Source organism: Dama dama, chromosome 15, assembly GCF_033118175.1.
Source record: "Dama dama isolate Ldn47 chromosome 15, ASM3311817v1, whole genome shotgun sequence".
Classification (NCBI taxonomy): Eukaryota; Metazoa; Chordata; class Mammalia; order Artiodactyla; family Cervidae; genus Dama; species Dama dama.
Genome location: NC_083695.1, coordinates 64,497,016 through 64,519,689, shown reverse-complemented (window position 1 = coordinate 64,519,689; position 22,674 = coordinate 64,497,016). Strand labels below are relative to the sequence as shown.

The following is a 22,674-nucleotide window of genomic DNA, read 5'->3' as shown; positions in this document are numbered from 1 at the left end:
TCGTGGTGGCTCAGCAGTAAAGAATCAGTCTGCCAATTCAGGAGACATGGGTTCAATCCCTGACAAGATCCCACGTGCCACAGAGCAACTAAGCCAGTGTACAACTATTGAGCCTGTGCTCTAGAGCCTGGGAACCACAACAAGAGAAGCTACCACAATGAGAAGCCCACGTACCACAACTAGAAAGAAGCCCGTGCAGCAACATAGACCCAGCAGAGCCAAAATAAATAAATAAAATTATTTTTAAAATGCAAATGAACATAATAATTAAAACCATTTGGAACTCAAGAAAAAAGTAGATATATGGAACGAAAGAGCTTAAAATGAATATGTTTATACACTAATATGGTAGCCTTTTAAATGAGAGAAAGATGGATTAGTCAGGAATATGTGACTATTGGGATAATTCAGTAGCTCATTTTAAAGAAAATAAAGCTGGGATACTACCACACTTCATATACCAAAAATGATTCTGGCCAGATCAAAGATGTAAGCATTAAAAAAAATGTATTTTCATATTTATTTTTGGCTTTGCTGGGTCTTCATTGCTGTGCAGGCTTTTCTTGAGTTGCAGCAAGCAGTGGCTACTCTGTAGTTGCGGCGCACAGGCTTCTCATTGCGATGGCTTCTCTTGTTGCTGAGCACTGGCTCTGGGGCATGCAGGCTCAGTAGTTATAGCTCACAGTCTCTAAAGCACAAGCTCAATCGTTGTGGCACATGGGCTTAGTTGCTCCATGGCATGTGCGAGCTTCCCAGACCAGGAATTGAATCCCTGTCTCCTGATTCTTTACTACTGAGCCACCAGGGAAGTCCAAAGATGTAAGGATTTTTAAAAGAAAAAGAACAAATGTGAAAAGTACTAGAAGGAAGCAAGATTGCATATTAATTATAATCTTGCAGTGTAGATGGCCTTTCTGAATAGCACATAAGAAAATAAAGACATTGCATTAAAATTTTAAACCTTTATATGGCTATAACAAAAAAATAACAAAGGGCGAAAAACATTTGTAATGCATTTAAGAGTCAAAGATTTAATCCCCTAATTTTCAAAAGGTTCTTACAAATCAGTAATAAAAAGATGGACAAACCTCCCCCCTCCCCAACTGGAGGAAGATGTGATCTCATATTTCACAAGGAAAAAATATAAACATCACATAAAACATGGAAAACTATCCAGCTTCAGTGAAATACCACTTTTTATCTATCAAATTGGCAAAAGTAGTTTGGCAAAACCAGGGCTGGCCCAGTTGTGGGGAAATAGGGCTATTTAACATACTATTAATGGGCATATAAAGAGACACAACATTTTGGGATTGCAACTTGATAGTATCTATCAAAATATCAAATGCACCTATCCTTTTATCCATTGATTCCATTGCTCAGAATTTACCCTACCAAAAGCAAGTAAGACTCCAGTGGTTTCTTTGTTTTGTATTTTGTTGTTTGTTTTGTCTCCCTCTTCCCTGAGGCTTCGGTTAAATAGAAAAAACTGAAGTCAGCCTAAATGTGTGTTAATAAGAGACTGATTAAATAAATTTTAATACTATGTTGCTTTGAAAAAAATTAGGTTAACATTTACTGTTATGAAAATATCTATGAATTAAGGAGGAAAAAAGGCAAGATGAAGGACAATGTACATGATGTATTTTGTAATTAAAAATATTATATGTGTATATACAGATGTATTACATTTTTTGGACTAGAATTTGAGAAGCTGTCAACAATAGTTATCTTTGGAACCTTAATACTGTACTTAAATCTTTTGTGACATGGGCATGTATTTTTTAAACACTTTATAGAAGTTATCTGAGTGGTGGGATTATGGGCCATTTTAATTTACTTTTTACAGCTTTCTATATTAGGAACAATGAATATATATTTTAAAAAATAATTGTGCCCAGAAGGGAAGTCATCTCTAAGGCTCCTCTGATAATAGCAAAAAGTCTCATGCTTTACAGAAACTCAGGGGCTCCTTCCTTTGTCTCTGCCTTGTCATCAGAGACTCAGGGATAGAAGGGTGGGGGAAGGTATGTACTTTTTTCCTGGAGGAGAGGCCGTATCTTTCTAAGGATTCTCCAGGCCACCAAAAAGGTCAAGAGTCATTTTTGGAGGGAATTCCTGCCTTGGGAGGGAAGTTGGACAATGAGATTGTTTTCAAGCTTCATTCCCTGATCTGCTGACCTGGGTATTTCTGCAATTGTCCAGCTGTTGTTCCTATGTTGGGCGCCGAGGTGGAGGCCCACAGGCCATATCCATTGGAAAAAACTGTGACAAGTTTGGCATTGTGGCCCATGAGCTGGGCCATGTGGTTGGGTTCTGGCATGAACACACCCGGCCAGACAGAGACCAGCATGTAACCATCATCAGAGAAAACATCCAGCCAGGTAAGGAGTCTGTATGGAGCCTAGAAGCCAGCAGTCAGGCAGGTAGCATCATGGGGTCAGGAGGGAGGAAAGAGAAGGGCAGACTGACACTCATTTGTAAATATGGAGGCCTTTGTCACCAGCGCTTTGTCCTTTGTCCATCTGTGGTCCTTCCTGGGAGGTCATCTGCTAGAGCTTTCAGATTAGAGCAGAAGCAAAATGATTCCATGTTGTAACGGACAGTGAAATCCAACTCCATTTCCTAACAGGAACAGAATCAACCAGAACACTGTTGCAGCATCAAAGCTACTCATCCAAAAAAAGAGTTCTCCCAGTTGCTTTTCTAAGGCTCATTTTTGCTGATGTAGGCAACACATATTTTTGAAACTGAAATATAATTAGGGCACAAGTACATGAAAAACAGTATTTCTGCCTATCCCAAGGCAGATAAAGTGTCTAGATTTCTTAAAAATACCTCCCTGTGTTAAACAGTTTTATACAGAAATTCATATTGAACATGAAAGTCACTGATTGAATCATATATTTGACTTAAAAATGCTTTCAAGAGTCTGAATAGTGAATTTGAGATTGAACTTAAATATTGGATTTCTTTTCTTTGTTCCTTCAATAGCGAGACTAGAGATTTAAAGGCAATTTTTTTTTGTTTCATAACTAACCTGTCTATTAACTTACTTTAAGAGTTTTGAGAGGCATTTTGGGAGCAGTGTTGGGTGGTGGGGTTGGGACCACACAGAGCTGTTCTAAGTTTCAAATTTCTAATCTGTCAAAAATAACAAGAAGAACCACCACCAAGCCTGTCGTTTGACTGACTAACAGAGCTCTCGGAAGTTGCTATGGGCCCTCCTTCTCCCCCCTCTGCCTCCTTTCAGGTGCCTGCCTTGGTTTTCAAAGACCTTAACAGAGTGTTGTGTCACAGGTCAGGAGTATAATTTCTTAAAAATGGAAGCTGGGGAAGTGAGCTCTCTGGGAGAGATGTACGACTTCGACAGCATCATGCACTACGCCCGAAACACCTTCTCAAGGTCGGAATCTATGGTTACGCCTCATCTGTGTTGTACTGTGCCTGCTGCAGGAGGGGGTCGGATTCCAGGAGGTCTGCGGAGAGCAGGTCTCTGCATGTTCCTAGCACAGTTGACATGTCTGTCCTTGAAATACGGTGGCCTCTGGGCTGCAGTGAAATATAATCTAATCAGGTTCCTGCTAATAAGATTGAATCCCATTGTGAAGCTGGTGTTTCATCATGCCCTCATGTCACAAGCAGCAAACTGGAAAAGGGAAATTATTGAGGGGTTGGCTGGAATCATAACTTAGAGGCTCTGCGTAAAATTTCCAGCGGGTGGGGCCCTCTTCTAAAGTACATCCAACCAGGTCTCCTAGAAGAGGTGTGGTTTATTGGAAGCTAGACTGTGTCAGAGTTGGGAGGGTGGTAAATCAGGGGTTCATTTTAGAAGAAAGTGGGGCTCCAGCCAGTTGGGGGGCTCGCAGGTAGCGGAGGTTGGAATGAGAACAAAAATCCAGGACTCGTGCCTGCTGGCCACATGTGATGGTAGCTGGTGTCCTCAAGCCTGGGCAGGCCAGTTATTTATAGCTGGCCTCAGCAGGATCGGTTTTGATGAGCTCATGCTGTGCTGGACCCAGTGTTAAGTATTTTGCATATTACCCATGCTTCTATATTACTGTATTATCCTATCCTTATCATGTAAGTATTTTGTATAGAGAAGTGTTTCACTGCTCGTCCCAGCTTTGTAGATCTTTCCACTCGAGTTATTTTTCTCTCTTGGCATTTTTTCCCCTTAGTTTCAACCTAAAATCAGCTTTTTATTTATTTATTTAATCATTAAGTAAGATTTAAGGTGATTCCCAATATATACAAGAAAAAAAAATAGGTGAGGAGATTTAGAGATGTGAAGAGGGAAAAAATAAGGGTAGATAGCTAAGTTGAAGCTTGGAATCTATTTGGTATTCAGAATATATGCCACAAAGTCCTGTACCCTTTGTGGGGTTGGCAGGAAATCCTGCCCCATGCTTCCTAGCAGGTCATAGCAAAGAGGGAAACAGTCTATTTCATGAGTCTCTATGTCCATCAAGATCAAAGGAAACCATTAGTTCAAGAGACACACAGCTCTTGGGAGTGGAAAGGACACTATTTACCCAGACTTCTTGGCTCTTGGGTACAGCTTCTGAAAGCATCCTGTCGATAAGGTCATACTACCATGGGTGACATCCTCCACATCTCAGCATCCCAAGTTCCAAGGGGGCACTGGTCCTCTGGCCACACAACTGAGTTAGTTATGATCGCCATCCTGCATCCAGGCAGGAGCTCTCCAGTGCTTTAGTGGGTGGCGTTTGGCCCAAAGTCAGCATCTTGGAATACCTGGCATGGGAGTGACCTACCCACTTCTCTTTACTCTTCTTCTGGCTCTTTATCAGAAGATACAGAAGCCAATCTGATGTAATGAAGAGACCACTGACCTGAGAATCGAAGGCTGAATTCTAGCCCTCGTTCACCCACGCACCTTGCTGTTGAAGGAGGTCTGGATAGCAATTAGGGGCAGCTTTGTGTGGGATCAGATCTCCACCTTCCTGGGCCTCAGTACCCTCATGACAGAGTTGGAACAGATGTTTTCTGAGCCCTTCCAGCTCTAACATTTCATGTTGTAATTTCTTAACCAGAATGGGTGAAGGATTGACACATATGATCTGACACATTGCCATATGGGAATCTGAGGCTTCCTCTTCCACACTGGGAAATGGAGACTTTGAAGGACCTAACCTGGGGCTCTGAGAGGCAGGATGAGTGCCCCCTCTGCAGATGTTGGAGGTGGGATGCTTGGATGTGGGGGTGGTACTGACTCCCAGGGTTGGGAAGTGGTGCAGGGAATAGCCAACTTGCACCACATTAGCTCTGGGGGTTGCTAAGTGGAGCCAAAGTATTGATTTTTTCAGGGAATCAAGGTCAAGTTGGTCCAACTGAGAAGCTTGTACCTTGTTGTCATTGTTGAGTTGCTCAGTCGTGTCCTACTCTTTGCAGCCCCATGGACTGAAGCACGCCAGGCTTCCCTGTTCTTCACCATCTCCTGGAGCTTGCTCAAACTCGTGTCCATTGAGCTGGTGATCCCATCCAACCATCTTGTCCTCTGTCGTGCCTTTCTCCTCCTGCCTTCAATCTTTCCCAGCATCAGGGTCTTTTCCAATGAGTCAGCTCTTGGCATCAGGTGGCCAAAGTATTGAAGCTTCAGCATCAGTCCTTCCAATGAATATTCAGGGTTGATTTCCTTTAGGATTGACTGGTTTGATCCTCTTGCAGTCCAAGGGACTCGCAAAGTCTTCTCCAACACCGTAGTTCAAAAGCATCAGTTCTTTGGCATTCAGCCTTCTTTATGGTTCAACTCTCACATCCATACATGACTACTGGAAAAATGATTGCTTTGACTAGATGGACCTTTGTTGGCAAAGTAATGTCTCTACCTTTTAATACACTGTCTAGGTTGGTCATAGCTTTCCTTCCAAGGAGTAAGCGTCTTTTAATTTCATGGCTGCAGTCACCATTTGCAGTGATTTTGGAGCCCAAGAAAATAAAGTATCTCACTGTTTCCATTGTTTCCCCATCTATTTGCCATGAAATGATGGGACTGGATGCCATGATCTTCATTTTTTGAATGTTGAGTTTTAAGCCAGCTTTTTCACTCTCCTCTTTCACCTTCATCAAGAGGTTCTCTAGTTCCTCTTCACTTTCTGCCATAAGGGTGGTGTCATCTGCATATCTGAGATTATTGATATTTCTCTGACAATCTTGATTCCAACTTGTGCTTCATCCAGCCTAGTGTTTCACCTGATGTACTCTGCATATAAGTTAAACAAGCAGGGTGACAGTATACAGCCTTGATTTTCCTCCTTTCCCAAGTTGGAACCAATCCATTGTTCCATGTCCTTGTACCTTGGGTCTTGTTTTTATAGATGCCAAAACTCTTCATATTGCTTTATAACTTATCTATTAATTATTTGTATAAACTCATTTATTATTATTTATATGTTGGGACTTCCCTGGTGGTCCACTGGTTAAGACTTCACCTTCCAATGCAGAGAGTGCAGATTTGATCCTTAAAAACCAAAACACAAAAGAGAAACAGCATCATAACAAATTCAATAAAGACTTTAAAAATAATCCACATCAAAAAAAATATTTATCTGTTGTATTCTTCTCTCCCTCACTGAACTGAGGTCTTTGTGGATAGAGACCACCACATTCTTTTCTATTCCCCAGCACTCAGTACAATGCCTGACACAGAGTAGCTGTTCCATAAATATTTGTCAAATGAACAAATTAATGAATGAGTCCAAGGAGACAGGAAATCTGTAGTGCTGGGGACTTGGTGAGGGAATAAATGTCCATCATCTGACAACAGTTCTTCCCATAAACAGATACAGCGGTCACTTCATTAAGAAGAATCTACACATTTATTTCAGATAGATTACTACTAACGGGTTGTAGAAGCTTAATTGCCTTCTCCATGCCTGCAATGTACGAGTTACTATGCAAAGTTCTGTAACTAGAGCCCACGGCAAGAATGCAGATAAATCTTCTCTTCTGACACCAACATTTCTTTTCTTGTCTTTTCAGAAAAAAATTCTTTCTTTTTTTTTTTTATTTCTAACCCACCAGGGAAGCCCACCCCCTCCTGCTGCCATGATGTCACCTATTGTCACTGTACCTTGCGTGCATGCTAAGTCCCTTCAGTTGAGTCCAACTTTTTGCAAACCTATGAACCGTAGCCTGCCAGGCTCCTCTGTCCATGGGATTCTTCAGGCAAGAATATTGGAGTGAGTTGCCATGCCCTCCTCCAGGGACTCTTCCCAACCCAGGGACTGAACCCGAGTCTCTTTCCTTCTTCTGCATTGGCAGACAGGTTCTTTATCACTAGCACCACCTGGGAAACCCTGTCACAGCACCATCTACCCCCAAACTTGGCAGTTTATAACAGCTTATTTTTTTTTTTTTTTTTTTTTTTTTTTAGGGAATGGCTAGTAACCTACAGTTTAAGTAAATACATGAAGCGACTATGACCACTATGATCACTGGTGACAAGAAGATGAATATGATGTTACCAGAACCCAGATGTGTAGAGTAGAAGGGCTCTGTGGCTATGCTGGAACCACAGAGAAGAGGCCTCCTGGCCAATGCTGCTACTATGGAGAATGGAGGGATTGCCTGAGGGATACAGCCACTTCCAGAGAAGGTTCTAGAAGCAGAGGAGGAGGGAAAATAATTTTCCATTTTCTTGCTTTCTATGTCCGGTCAGTGACGCCTACTAGAAGGAAAATAACAGGAAGCCAGTTGTCAAAGAATCCTGGGAAAAGTATGCAGACCCTCAGGTTTAGAATTATAGAGCTGAATAGAGAAAAACCGATGTGGGCTGAAAGATGACAGGTGAACTAGGCAGAGGACCAAACTGAGAAATGTAGATAAGGAGTTTTAGAGAGTTTATAAGGGTTTAGAGAGGTTATAAGGATCTGTAATAAGTGTAATTATATGAACAAAGTATTGGGAAATAAGTAGGCTAGCTTTCCTAGTTCTACATGAAACTACTCCACCCCATTCCACCCAACCCACCAAGCAATAACAGCTTATTTTTTTTAATGACACTGTGTGGGTCATCCTCCCATCCAAGTACTAACCAGGCCCGACCCTGCTTAGCTTCCAAGATCAGATGAGATCGGGCGCGTTCAGGGTGGTATGGCCGTAGACTGTGTGGGTCATCCTGATTCATTCCTTGCTGGTCTTGCCTGGGATTGCTGCCACAACAATAACCATTAAAACTCCTAAGACCTAGGCTTTAGAATGTGCATGACATTATCTCTGTCACATTTTATTGACCAGAGCAAGGCACAAGTCTAGCCCAGATTCAAGTGATGATGAAAGACATTTTACGTCTTAATGGGAGTACTTGCAACTTCACATTGCCAAGAGATATAGCTGTTAGCAGGCACAATTTGTTATTTAAACAATCCACCGTAGTTACCTTCACACCCTGCCCCAGAACTGAGAATGGTCCCAGGAGATCTATTTTGTCACTGTGTCCTCTATGCTAATTTTCTTTATGGATTTTCAGAAAGCTACTTTGTTCAATGGGGATATTTATCAATGGAGTCTTTAACTAGGGGTCTTTCCTGGTCTACTTTTTGTTAAATTTTCCCCCCTTCTTAACCCTCTGGCATTACTCTTGGTCAGGTGTCCCCTGGATCGAGCCTGCCTATCATCTTTGATTCTGCCAAAGACCAGAAAATGCCTACAGAACATTCTCTCATCTCTGGGGCAAATGCTATTCTTGCTGTTGGGAAACTCAGTCTTCGTGTGTCTTTACAACTGAGCTGTCTGCTTCCAACTTCATTCCTTCTAGTTTATTGCAGTTCTTGCCTCCTTCCCTTGGTTGGACCCAGGCTGTGGGGAGTGATATCTTTGGAGGTTTCGTGGGCAAGAGTCCAAGAGATGAGGAGACAGTTCTCTGGTACAGGAGCGTCTTTGTTTGGAGAACTCTGAGCTGACAGTTTTATTCCCTAAGGGCATCTGCCAAAGCTTTTCTTAGTTTAGCAGAATGTCAATGCTAAGTGTTGTCCTACATAAAAGGGGGGATGTGACTGCAGCGGTTTACACAGGGACGTCTCTTGTGGTAAACATCTTCCAGAGCCCACCGCAGTGCTGCCCGCCCCAGGATGTGCTTGGGGGGAGGTGGGAAGGGGCTCTCAGCTTGCAGAGCCATATGACTGTGAGCCGTGGTTGTTCCTGCTTCTTTGGTTTTTGAAGTCTCCTCACTTCCTAACTCTATCAGGAGTCTAACACACCTGAAGATCTGTTTCTTAGGTGGTGGGAAACACCGGCTAGAGAGAGGACAATGTCAGGAGGGGGTGTCCAGGCCTGCCTGCGTTCGGGTCCAGAATTGGCTCCCCATCACTAGCTTTGTCCTCGGGTGAGTCTCTGAGGCTCTGCAGGTTGGTATTCTCACCCATAGAGAGGACCCTGCATAACAACAGCACCTGCTTCTTAGGGTGTTATGAGGATTAAATGAGAGGGTGCATTTAGAGGGTTCAGCCAGGTCCTGGCACGTAGGCAGTTCCCATGAATGGACAGTGTGTATGAGCACACACTGCCCACGCAGCAGGCTGCTGGCCGAGTCGCCTGCCCCGTGTGAGTTTCCACAGTGTCAGTTAGCCTGAGTTGCCAAGAGATTATACCGAGCCCTGCATTTTGTGCAGTAAAATGTCTTTCTCCAGGGGAATCAAGACAACAATTACAAGTAAATACGTTTTATATTGGAGCAGAAGCACCCATTTTTAGATTCACAGGTGACTGGATTTAGAATTTTATGTAGTCATCCTTTGTGGTTTCACTCTTGGTGAAACCGGTGAGGTCAGTGAGGGAGACCAGGGATTCCACAAAAGTCTCTCTAAAGGACCCAGAGATGAGGCAATAGTGAGAGACAGGCCAGGTGGTTAAATGTTGGGGCAAGCGATTCTGAAACGGACATCGGCAGACAACCTGGTTAACAATGAAAAGAAAGTGAGCTTGAAATCTGATTTAGAAAAAGAAGAAATATATACAAAAACAAAAAGGAAGAAACAGGGACTAATATATATTTTCAAAGGTAATGCTGACCTTAGGGAAAAGAAAACATTTGAAAGTGAGAGAGAAGAGAAAGGAGAGAGCAGCTAATAACTAGGTAACAGGCATTTTTTGCATTCCCTTTTGAGTCTAAATAGCTATTTTGCAAAACCTTTTGATGCCAGTGTCCTGTCTTGGCTATGGGATTTAATTCAAGAAGCCTTTGTTGAGGTCTGCTCTGCTATTGTTCCCTTGAGGGCAGAGATGAAGGACCTGGTCTCTCAGCTGGAGGAACTTACTGTTTAGCACAGAAGATAATTATCATCAATCCCAAAAGATAATACAGTTTGATAAGAAGAATCATATCGAATTAGACAAGAAAGGCCCAGAGGAGGGAACAACTCACTCAGGATGGGAGGGATAGAAAGTGCTCGGGAAAGACTTCTAAAAGGGATAGCCATCTGCTGGAGTTTTGAAGAATGGTCAGCAGTTTGGTAGTGAAGAAGATGAGTGGTGGGCAGCCTTGGCAGAGGACAGCTTGCTTAAGGGCATGTTTGGGGCAAGAAGGAGGATGAGGTTGTTTATGGTAAAGGTGGAGGAGTCAGGAGAGGAAGGCTGAAGCCAGCGAGTCCTGGGCCTGGAGCTTCAGGTGATGGTTGGAAGTGGGTGAAGGCCTCCGAGCAGAGCGGACACATGCCTGCCCTTATATCCAGGATGATCACATTGCTGCATTGGGTGGGGAGTGAAGAGTGGCTGAGCCTACAGTGGGGTGACTACTGGAAAGAGTTCAGGAAGGGAATTCTGATAGCTAAGGCAGTGGTCTGGAATGAGGAGGAGGGCATAGATTCAAAGAATGGATAAAGCGTGCTACAGACTGGCCCTGGTTCCTCGTTTCAACAAGGGAGTGAGAGGGAGAAGACAAAGCCAAGGGCACCTTCAAATTCAGTCTCAGGTTCATGGAAGGAGCAGGAAAATGGAGTGCATTAGGTTTTGAATGAATTGGATTTAAGAACTCCATAGGACAGTGCAGTGGAGGGGTCACTAGACATGTCTCTTAGCAGATGGTTCTAGAACTGGAATCAGAGAATTAGCTGTCAGCCTATAGGTATTCCCTGGTGGCTTAGACAGTAAGGAATCTGCCTGCATTGTGAGAGACCTGGGTTCGATCCCTGGGTTGGGAAGATCCCCTGGAAAAGGAAATGGCAACCCACTCCAGTATTCTTGCCTGGAAACTTCCATGGACAGAGGAGACTGGTGGGCTACAATCCATGGAGTTGCAAAAAGTCAGACACGACTGAGCGACTGACACTATAGGTGTTGGTTAAAACCCAGAGAGCAGGTGGAGCAGGAGAGAGGAAAGAAGAAGGAGAGGGCGGAATTCTAGGAATAGCATTTCCAGGAGGCAGGAGAAGTAGATCCTAACTTGAGAGAGCAGTGCCTGGGGAACCAGGGAGAGGAGAGTCTGGGGGGGGGTTGGGGGGGGCGGCGCGGCAAAGGTGGTCATGCTGCAGAGAGAGCCGCTGAGCACTGACAAGGGTGACCCACCTCGTTGGTCACTGGCTGGTGACTGGTGACCATTGCCAGTGAGGTCAGATCGCAGTTGGATCGAGGAGTGAAGGAGCAGGAGGCAGCCAGACTGAGTATGGAGATGATTCTTTCCAGATTCTTGGTGAAGAAGGGATGGAAAGGAACAGGGTGGTAACTAGAGAAGGCCCTGCCCTCCAGGAGAGGTCCCTGATCGGGGTCTGGAAGCAGAGTGGGAGGGTCAGGCAGGGGGTTAACCACACCCATGACAGGGAGATGTGAAGAGAGCCAGTGTCATCCAGGCAGGCTGGTGGGCTGTTGTCTGCTTTGCTCCTCTTAGCTTTCATTCCCACTGGAGCAGAGCGAGATGGTTAAGTTCAAAGAGGCTGCCATGACCATCTAAACCAACCTCTCACTGTCCAGAGGGGCGAACTGAGGCTCAGAGAGGGAAGGGACTTGTCTGAGCTCACCAGGTGGCAGTCAGGCCTTAGACAGAGATCTCTAGGCCAGAGCTGTCCTGACTACCTCCTGTCCTCTGTATTCAGCCCATTTTCCATCTGATTATCCCTCCTGCCAGCAAGGCCCCTAAACCCTGAACGCCTTCTTTCACCAACCCATCAACCAGCTCTTGCTGACCAGCCCCTCCCTGAGAACCTCTCACTGTACTGGTTCCCAAGCTCTCTCTGGAGCCTCTCCAAGACCTATCCACGTTGGGAGCTGCCCGTCGCACAACTCCAGAGGGCGCCACTCACACGGTCGTCTCTGAATGATGCTCCCTGCAACTGTGCAGTGGGGGCGGTGGTGGTGGGGGGACCCTGAGGCCTGGACCTGTTAGGGAATTTGTGGAGATGCTCAGGACACTTCAGTAAGGAAGCCCTCAGGGCCACTGGGCTAGGGCATATTTTTAAACTTGGCAGAGTCATTTTCCCATTGGAAAGGGAGCTGGCAGCTGAGGAAATGGAATGCTAACATGCCAGCTCCAGGCAAGGCAGCCCCGTGAGTCACACCACCAGGGGTGGGCAGGCCAGGGGGTAGGAATGTGGATGGGGTGTGGACAAGGACATGAAGACTCTAAACCCCCACACGGACGGCCTGACAGCCTTGACTTTTCATTCTCCTTTCTCTCTCTCTCCTTTCTTCCTATAGAGGAGTTTTCTTGGACACCATCCTCCCCCGACGAGATGACAATGGTGTCAGGCCAACCATCGGCCAGCGGGTGCGGCTCAGTCAGGGAGACATAGCTCAAGCCAGGAAGCTATACAAGTGCCCAGGTAACTGTAAATCACGGGGTTCCAGGGCCTCCAGATCACCACAGACCTCTCAACCACTGTTTGCAAGCTTCCCCGGGGCTGGGAAGACACCTCGGGGAGTGTGAAGAGTCTCTCCCTTGGCAGCTGTCATTCCCAGTGTGCTGCTGTTAGGAGGCGGTAGATAGTGCAGAAAGCCCAACGGGTGGAGTGGTTGCAGGCAATGAAGCAAATGATGGCTCTTAGAGGCCACAACTTAACTTGTGGGAAGCTTTGGAACTCTCTGGCAAAGCCCTGATGGTCAGAAGAGGAAGAAGTCGTAGTGGAACAACAGTGAACGGGGGTCCAACGTGGTGTGCGTGCCACAGGTGTGAAAGCGCTCTCCTTGCTAAGGGAGTCGGGGAGGTGGGTTTAGTAAAACAATAACCCAGGGTTTTGCAGAAAGGCAGAGTGAGGGAGCATGTTTTTGGAAGGGTGGAAGCCAGCTTCCCAAACACTGGAAGGCAGAGGGTATCTCAGTACTGTAGATGAAGTCACTTCTGTGATCTCGGGCTCTCCTAACCATCCAAGGTGCTTGTCGGTGGCCAATATTCTGCCACTGGAGGCTGGACAGGACACTGGATCCCAGCAGATGTCTGTTTCTCTTCCGGTTCAGAAGCCCCACCCCTTGAGTTTGCCCTCTTTGCTTCCATCTCATGGGCTTCAGCATCATCACCTCCCCGCCCCGGCACCTGCTTGCCACCCTAGGAGAAACTCACGTCAGCCCCTTTAAGTTGCTGAGCTTCAGTGGAAAGCACTACTTGACAGCAGGCACGTCTCCACCGGTGATAGGAGAAAAGGCAATTTGGTGGCTTAGAGAGGAAAAAGGAAATTCCGCTACCAAAAGGTCTGCTTATCTTTTCCAGACTCTTAGACCAGACCTGCATATGATCATAGGACAGAATATTTGAAATAGGGGCGATCTTTGAAAATTGTCCTGTCACCTTTTTTTTAACCACACTGCCGGCAGGATGCACTCGCTCATAAAGCCACAACCATACTTGGTCCCTGTAGGATGGCAGTGCTGGCGCTGCTTCCCTCCCAGGCCGCCGTTCTGGGAGACTCACTTCCTCCTACAACCCACTTCCCGACCATCTGTGTCCTGAACCTGCCCAAGAAAGCCCTCTGGCTGCCCCAGCTTGTATGCAGAGGACCGTGTGGGACTGCTCCATCATGAAACTCTAGGAAATGTGTCCATCCAACTATTAGTCGTCTGGGGGAGTTTTAGGGCTGAAATACAGGACACATGTATCATATAACCCTGCTGCATTGAAAGAGAAATCTTATAGCATTCCCTGGGAAATGCCATAGTATTTATTTAGTTATAATGTATATATGTGTGCCTCTTACTTCCCCCTGAAGGATTGGAAGCAGCTGGTAAATACCATGGAGCCACACAGTAATGTGTCTGTCCCTGCAGAATGTTGATGATTATTCTAAAATAATTTCCACAGAACCCTCAGGGGTGTTGACTGCTGGGCGTAATCCTCATGATGCCTGGCAGTTGTTCAGTAACATGATATCGAAGCCCTGATATCCAGGATTTCCTGAGGTCAAGGATGGGCCGTTCTCCAGCCATCCCTTCCTACAGCTCCCCAAACTGCATCTTCAAGTAGTTTCAAGCAGTCATTGAAAGCAAAGGTGGTTGCCACGCGGAGGCTGCATTGAATGGAGGAAAAGAAGCCTAAGGAAGTGTGTGTCCCACACTTTGGAGGTGGCCCCACGAGTCGAGGGGCACTCAGCAAACCAATGCTCTTGTCTTTGAGTTCTGAATCCCTAGAGGTGAGGAGATACGAAACGCACAGCTTCCAAGCTTATGCCTACAGACATTGTTTCTTTTGAGGACAGATTAGGAGAAATACTGCTCACATACATAGGACTAGGTTCCAGACTCCAGGCAGCCCTCAAACATTCAAGGGAAGAATATCCCACTGTAGAATGTGCCAGCTTCCTGTGCTGCTGGTCATTTTCCTTCCTTTTCTTGGCTATTCCATGCTCTTTCAGAGGTGGGTAGCAGAAAAAGAAGAGACAAGATCTCACTTAACAGCTGATGTACATTTCAAAGTGTTTTGTTTTCTCTTTTTGCTCCACATGCATGCCCTTTTGTATTTTCTCTGCCACAGATATTATTAGCAGTAATTATAATGGCTGCTATGTAGGGGGTACTCATGGTGTGTCAAGCACTGTGCTGAGCCGTTTCATGTAAAGCAGATGGTTTCATTAATCCTCTAAGCAGGTCCCACCCATTTCACAGATAAAGAAAACTGAGGCCCAGCAAAGCTGGGACATGTGCCCACCACCAGCCAGCTGGAGAGCTGAATTCAAAGCCAGCTCTAGGCTGTGCTCAATCCTGAGAGCCTCAGAGGAAACCTTTAGGGTGTTACTTTTTGGCCCCCAGGCCTAGTTTTTGCTTTTATTGGTCAGAAAAATGTCAATCTGCCTGCCATGCTTTTCGGCAGGGTGTTCCTGGGGCTTTGGCTGGTTAACAGTGAATTTGCTTAGCAGTACTGTCCATGGGCGGGAAGCGTGTGCACATGCCTGAATCATATGTGTTGTTTTGCTTGCGCAGCCTGTGGGGAGACCCTGCAGGACACGATGGGGAACTTTTCTGCACCTGGTTTCCCGAACGGCTACCCTTCTTACTCCCACTGTGTATGGAGGATATCGGTCACTCCAGGGGAAAAGGTAGGTATGAAACCACCTCAGGAAATGCTTTGCATTCTTTGAGTTGGGTGAGGCATGAGGAATTAGTGTTATTATTCATAGCAGTAATGGTATCTGTTATGTTTTGTTATGAGCACCTACTATGTGCCAGTTACTGGGCAAACTTGCTGAATGTTCATGATTTCTGGACTTTCCCACCCACCTCCCCCATACAAATAGAGGCCTATGTACTACATGTCCACTGGAGTTCTAAATCAAGCTCACATCTGTTAAAACAAAGTAGGCACTATCCTCCTACCTTGATAAAGACACCATCAGGATGCTCTGGAAGGCAAGGGACCAACTTAGAATTTCTTGACACCTCAGAGTGCTATGTATCAAAGTGGTACTATAAGGAGAGTTAGCCGCCAACCATGGCTGTCCCCTCCTCCTCTTCCCAGCCCCAGTTCCATCTAGGAGCAACCAGGGCAGCCCCCAGCCCATAGTCCCAAGCATTCTCCACACCTACCTTGCAAACATCTGTTGCTGGGCTCCCCTTCTAGTGGAGGTGGACTGGCCGTCTGTGTTGTCCACCTTTGGGAGGATGGATCCAAGGCAGAGATGCTTGCACACCCTGGATTCCTGTCCTGGGTGCAGTTTAGGGTGTATGATCTGGGGAAATCCTGGGTAGGCACATTCCTTTGGTTCTGAAGATTCCACAACCCTCTAAAGTTGAGCCCAGGGCAGGGGTCTCTTTTGCCCTGGTGCAGGAGTGATATATTCTTAACCCTTCTGCAGGGTTCATCTTCTTATCTCCATTATATGAACAAAGGATCTGAGTCTCAGACATTTAAAAAATTGCCCCCATCCACTACAAGATATAGAACTGGGAACTGGGGCTTCTGCACCTCGAAGTTTGTTTTTTTCCCCTACATCTCTACAAAACCAAAGGTCCTTCAGGTCTTCTCAACCTAGATGCAGCTACCTGTGAAATGTCCTCTCTGCCCCTTGGGTCTAGCTTTCTACAGTCATACCTGTCGTGACTTGTCTCACAGTATCTTGACTGCTGACTTATATGGCTGTTCCCTTTCTAGACCCTAAATTCCTTGAGTACAGACATGGTTCACCCCCAACACTCAATATAGCCCATGGCACAGAGTCACACAAGAAGTATTTGTGGACGTGTAGATAGATGAGTGGCTGAATGGAAAAAATAATAGTTGGGGGTGCAGTGGCGGGGGGTGTTGGATTTTCCAGTACCTGTAGCCATTCTTCAGAATATTCCTAATTCATCACTTCAAAAAAATGTCCACTTAAATGTTAAGTTAAACATATTGTGATAACTAAAGAGAAATGATGGCGAGGAACGACTGTGAGCACTTTCTACGGGCTAGGCATTGTTCTCAGCATAGCATGTGGAGTCTCATTTAATCTTCACTTCCTGTGACTATTACCACACTTATTTTGCAGGTAAGGAAATGAACTTGCCTAAGGCTACTCAGTTTGTTGTAGAGCTGGGATTTGACCCCAGACAATTTGATTTGGAGAGTCTGGATAGTTAGTCATCCTAAATTATTCCACAAAGGGGACAGGCTAGACATTTAAACATGTATTCATACACACAGACTCACATGCACACACACACAACAGCCATATGCTCACATCCTTCCTTTGGTTCTAGGCATTTATAACAGTGTGGTTGTCATCTTGAACCTAAGAGACTTCAGACCAGTCTGCCTTGAGCAGGTTTGCTGTGCTTGTGCCTGCAGGAGGCTTCCAGGGGAGGGAGGCAGGAAGAAGGAGGAGGAGGAAGAGGAAGGGATGTGGTAATCCCTAAACTGTTGAATTGCCCTGAATAGCAGAGGCTATGTGGTATGTGTGAACAGCAGAAGATTCACCAAGCCCTAATTATAAATGCTGACTGGGGCAGGGAGACTATATATGCTGACTGGAGCAGGGAGAATATATCATTGAAATTCCAGCCCCAATTATTTCAACTTTGACTTCATCCAGCCTTCTCCAGAGGTGCTAGTAATCAGCAAACTTGATTGATTTGAGTTTCGCCTCCTGTGCATCAACCTCTTCCCCTGTGGTCTTCATGGTTCACTAATAGACCTAAATAATTAGCCTGAATAATTATCCATTCATTTACATTGTGAACATGTAAGTTGTAATAACTTGAACAAGGAAGTTGTAATAACATTTCCGTTCTGCAATTTTACAAAGCAAAGGCTAAAGAATTATATTGCAACCAGTTAGCAAGGATTACCGAGCCCTTCCTTCCTGAATTCCAGCACTGTGAGAGAGATGAAAGAAACTAAGGTATAACCTCTGTCTTCAAGAGACTTAGAGTTGAGAGTCCTTTCTTCACCCCTAGGAAGTCTCATTTAATTGAAGGAGGGGCATTTGCTCAGCACCAGTACTTTTTTTAACTTCTGAAGTGATTCCAGTCCACAGGCAGATTGAAAGAAGAGTAACATCACACACACACACACACACACACACACACACACACACACACACACACTCTACAGCACAGGAGGTGAGCTGGCCGGTTATTTTCCAGTGCTGACTTCATTTCCTAGGAGATTATAGAGCTCTGCTGAAGATGGTGCTCCTTGTCCTGAGACCTGAACTGCGGAGCTGTGGGCACTCTCAAGATAGGCTATGCAAAGAGCACTTAGTGCACGATGTACACTCAGTGTGGCTTGATTTTTTTAAATCGCCCTTTATCAAGTGTCTATTATGTGCAGGCACAGCACGATACCTGCCATATACAGTTTCTCATGCAGTCTCATGAAAAACCCAGTGGTGGGCATGTTGTTTTACAGCTGAGAAAGCTAAAGACCCAAGGGGAAAGTATTTTCCCAAGATTTCATAGCTGGGAAGATATCCAGACCTTCCTGCCTCTAAAAACACCTGCTCTAGAATCACTCTAAGAGAGGGGAGAGTTCACCTGCTCTAGAATCACTCTAAGAGAGGGGGAAAGTTCCAAAGAGGGAAAGTCAAGTTTATCTGGGCAATCAGGGAAGGTGTCAGGGAGGAGGGAAGGGCCCCCAATCTGGGTCTGGGAAGGACCCATTAGCACAGATACATCAGGGTGCACCTGGAAAACAAGGTCAGACAGGCTGGGTGCTGGGGCTCTGAAAAGTAAGCCAAGTTTAGTTTATGAGACAGGTGTATAGGGAGCCACTGAAGTTTTCTGAGCACAGGAGGGATCTGGTAAACATGAGCTGTACGTGCAGGATTGATCCAGATTACCTGGTGTGCAGAATGGGATCGGGGTGCAGCAGGCCTGGTGAAGAGGAGCGAAACTGGCTCGTAGCAGGGACTCAGACATCTCAAAGGAAGGAAGTCCATCAGTGCTGGCATAAACAATGGAGGCCAAGGAGAACTAACCCCGAGCTAGAGCACCTTAGTGACTGGGGTGAGGGTGTCCCCTACAGACAGGGAAGCTAGAAGGACAATGTTTTTCTTTTGAGGTGCCCTCAAGGTAATGACATCACCGATTCAGTGAATGTGAGTTTGAGCAAACTCTGGGAGATGGTGAGGGACAGGGAAGCATGGTGTGCTGCAGTCCATGGGGTCGCGAAGAGTCAGACACAACTTGGCGACTGAACAACACAGTTAATGGGCACCCAGCAGAGGAGAGAGAACAGTGGGCAGAGCACGGGCTGCTGTGGCAAAAACCAGAGAGGAGAGATTCCAAGCAGAGAGGCCAGAGAATGAGGACAAGACCCAAGTCCTTTGCATGTGACCAGGAGAGCACTGCAGAGCCTCCAAGGTTTACTTAGAGATGTAAGACCCGGGGCTATAAGAACAGAAAAGAAAGTGGTCAGTGGAGGCAGGAGAGTGAAGATGCTAGAAAACGATGAACTGACGGTGAGCAAACCCCCACGTCCCCGGGTGGGAAAACGTCAGAGGTGCAGGGGCTGGGGCATTGCCCTTATGCAGGACCCTGGAGAGAAGAAGAGCTGAGAGGTGACAGGTGAGGACACGCCAAGCGCAGACAAGGAGCCCACTGGAGAGCTGCAGCCAGACAGTCCTGGGCACGTGCGTGGTGGGCTCCAAGCGGGGGTGAGGGGAGAGGGCAAGCCTGAGCTCGGTCTGGGCTGGCTGAGCTGGAAGGGGCGCAGGGCCCATGTGCTGAGCCTGCAGGGCCACCCAGCCCCTCCATCACTTGTGGACTGAGGCACCGACTGAATGGCCTCAGGGGGTCTCAGGGTTGTCCAAAGGAACTGAAGCCTCCTTCCCAGTCCCTCGGAACCCACCTCCCTTCTCACCTCTCCTGCCCCCTCACTCCAGACATGTACACAATGACCTCTACAGAACGCTCAGCAAAGTTCCCCAAGTGTCTCCTTGGTCTGCTCGTGTCAAGCCCTCGCACCAAAATTCTGTCTGGCCCTCCTCTACCCCTGCGTCCCCGTTCCCCTTAGGTTAAATGCCACCCCCTCCAAGAAACCTTCTCCTTGTCCCTGGGGCAGAATCTAGTTCTCTTTCCTCGAGGCTCCAGAATGCCTTTCTGTCCATCCCTGTCTTTTCAGCATTTCTTCCATAGTGTTTTCATTGATTTAGCACATCTGTCCTCCTCTCCTTCTCTGAGCTTCTTACAGGCAAGAAATCTGTCTGACCGACCTTTCTATCTTGATTGGCCGACACAGACTGGCACACAGTTGGTGGTCAACTAACAATGGTGAAATGAATGAATGAATGAATGAATGAATGAAACTGCTGAAAGGTTATTAACACACCACACCTCAGAAGAGTGAGGTCACGACCAGGGGAACATTGATCACAGAGATGCTCGGATGCACTCAGGCTCACCCCGGGCCCTTTAGAATGATTGATGATGTTTTAAGATCTTTTCGTATCTCTAAACTTCACTGACCCCTTACCTTCTCCCAAATCCCCAGTCTCAACGCATCCTGGCCTGTGTTTTTAATGCGTCTTGCTTTCTGTAAACCACTAAGTGACTTCAAAAGCTCAAGTTATTCCCCAGACAGAACCATAGAACCCATCTCCTCTGTTTACTCCTCATCCTGTTTAAGGTTTATTATTTAATGTCATGAGGTTTCCTGTGAATGCATTTTTGAGAGGACACTCCTACTGTGGTCTGAGAGCTCTGTATGCTAAAGGGTAATGTGAGAACACCGCTATGCAAGATGTATCTTCAAAACTCCTCAGACTTGCCTGCCAAAACTCACTTTACGGTAACTCTTTACAGATCGTCTTAAACTTCACATCCATGGATTTGTTTAAAAGCCGCCTGTGCTGGTATGACTACGTGGAGGTCCGGGATGGTTACTGGAGAAAAGCCCCCCTGTTGGGTGAGTTGACTGCAGAGAGCCTCAAGAGGGGAGCGCTTAGATGCTCTCTGCGATGCTCTTAAATGTTTGGAAGGGGCCATCCACCAGTCACAGGAAGCTCTCACGGGTTGGTGTCGTTGTAAAACTCTGAACACTCCATTTGGCCGCACATGTTAAAAGCTTTTAAAACTGTGAATACTCTTTGACCCAGCCGTTCCACTTCTTGGAATTTATCCTAGGGAACTAATTAAGGAAGTGTGCAAAGCTCTTGCTACAGGGACATTCACTGAAGCAGGAAACATTGAAAACAATTTAAATATTCAACAGTAGGGGTTAGATGAATAAATTATAATACATCTCCTCCATAGAAAACTATCCAGCCATTAAAAACAAAGTTGGACTATTTATTGATAGAGAAAGATGTTTGTTGTATGTTGCTATGCAAAAGGTGTTGCAACATGGATATGCAGTAAGATTCTGTTTTAACAAAAGCATATATATTACGAAGCACTGCAAAATCAGACGCCTTCAGGGCTGCTTTCCATAGGGTCGCACAGAGTTGGACACGACTGAAGCAGCTTAGCATGCATGCATGCATTGGAGAAGGAAATGGCAGCCCACTCCAGTATTCTTGCCTGGAGAATCCCAGGGACAGAGGAGCCTGGTGGGCTGCCGTCTATGGGGTTGCACAGAGTCGGACACGACTGAAGTAACTTAGCATCAGCAGCAGGGATAAGGTTTAAATGAGAGAGATGGCATTGGTATAATAAAGTAAGGAGTGGTGGGGAGTGTGGCAAACTAAACAGTAAATATCCTGACTCGAGTTACCCAAAGCAAAATTACTTAAAACAATCATGCAGGCTGGATTCAACTGGAAGGAACCATTTTGTGACCTACAATATAAACATTAAGTAAAGTTAGAAATATAAATAAATAACCGTGGTTATTTCAGGATGATGGATATAAAATTTATTCTCTTGTTGTTCCTGGTTTATCTAATTCTTCTCTGATAAAAATGTATTCTTTTGGGAAGATGAACAATACATGAACTCAACAGTACATGAACTCATGAAAAGGCAGGTGGGCCTTTGAGTAAGAGGCAGTGGGCAGGTGGCATAAAGAGAAAGGTCAGTTCACTCAGGATTGATCACCAGAAGAGAGATCTCTAAGGGTGACCAAGGAAAGTTAAGGTCATATAGAGGCCTGATGGCATCGGTGTCAGGACAATGGACATGGGGACTTGTTTGGCCCAGGAATGTCAACCATGGTGGAACCAGAAAGAGGAGCAGAGCCTAAGGAGTCAGTTGGGAGGGTCTCCGCTGAGAGTGGGTTGTTTATAGACGGCTGTTCAGGGTGGGCTTCTGAGGTGGACCACTCTTAAGTTCTCTGTGCATACTTTGTCCCTGGCAGATCTTCACGTGGGCAAAAAGCCATACTTCTGATGCTTCCAGTGACTGGGCCGAGTATGACAGCTGACTAAAGATGGAGGCAGGAAAGAGTGGAGAACGCTAAGGTGGGGAGTTTCCCTGCCAGACCAAGCCCAACTTCCTGTCAGATTCCGGAATAGCTCAGGAAAGACAGGGATGGAAGGTCTGGCTGGACCCAGGGGGCCTGGAAGATACTAAACTTCCATATGGCCAAAGGGTCTCAGCCAGATCAGCTACTGCTGGGAAGGGCACACAAGTCCTCTCAGTCCAGAGGGCCATGAGCTTAACTTCCTAGAGGTACAAATAGGTAGGAATTTGTGTCCTCTGGAGTGGGAACATAGCCAGAGCCGGCTTTGAGTGGAGGGTGCCAAGTTATCACTGGTAGGGGGTCAGTCAGGTAGTCGGTAGTCCAGGAAGGCAAGGCAAGAAACTGATTCCCAGGCCAGGCACAGACAGACAGGAGTGTGTGCACTTCAGGACAGATGGGTTATGCCACCCGATGGCAGG

General features: G+C 46.1%; 1 protein-coding gene across 1 annotated transcript in view; it reads left to right on the top strand.

The window, feature by feature from the left end:
* TLL2 (tolloid like 2) overlaps positions 1 to 22,674 on the top strand; it is a 135,713-nt gene that overhangs the window by 80,749 nt on the left and 32,290 nt on the right. The window contains exons 6-10 of the mRNA XM_061163118.1: positions 2,206 to 2,384; positions 3,301 to 3,406; positions 12,652 to 12,776; positions 15,361 to 15,476; positions 20,659 to 20,761. Of these exons, the coding sequence (XP_061019101.1) occupies positions 2,206 to 2,384; positions 3,301 to 3,406; positions 12,652 to 12,776; positions 15,361 to 15,476; positions 20,659 to 20,761 (629 nt within the window). The remainder of the gene's footprint in view (positions 1 to 2,205; positions 2,385 to 3,300; positions 3,407 to 12,651; positions 12,777 to 15,360; positions 15,477 to 20,658; positions 20,762 to 22,674) is intronic.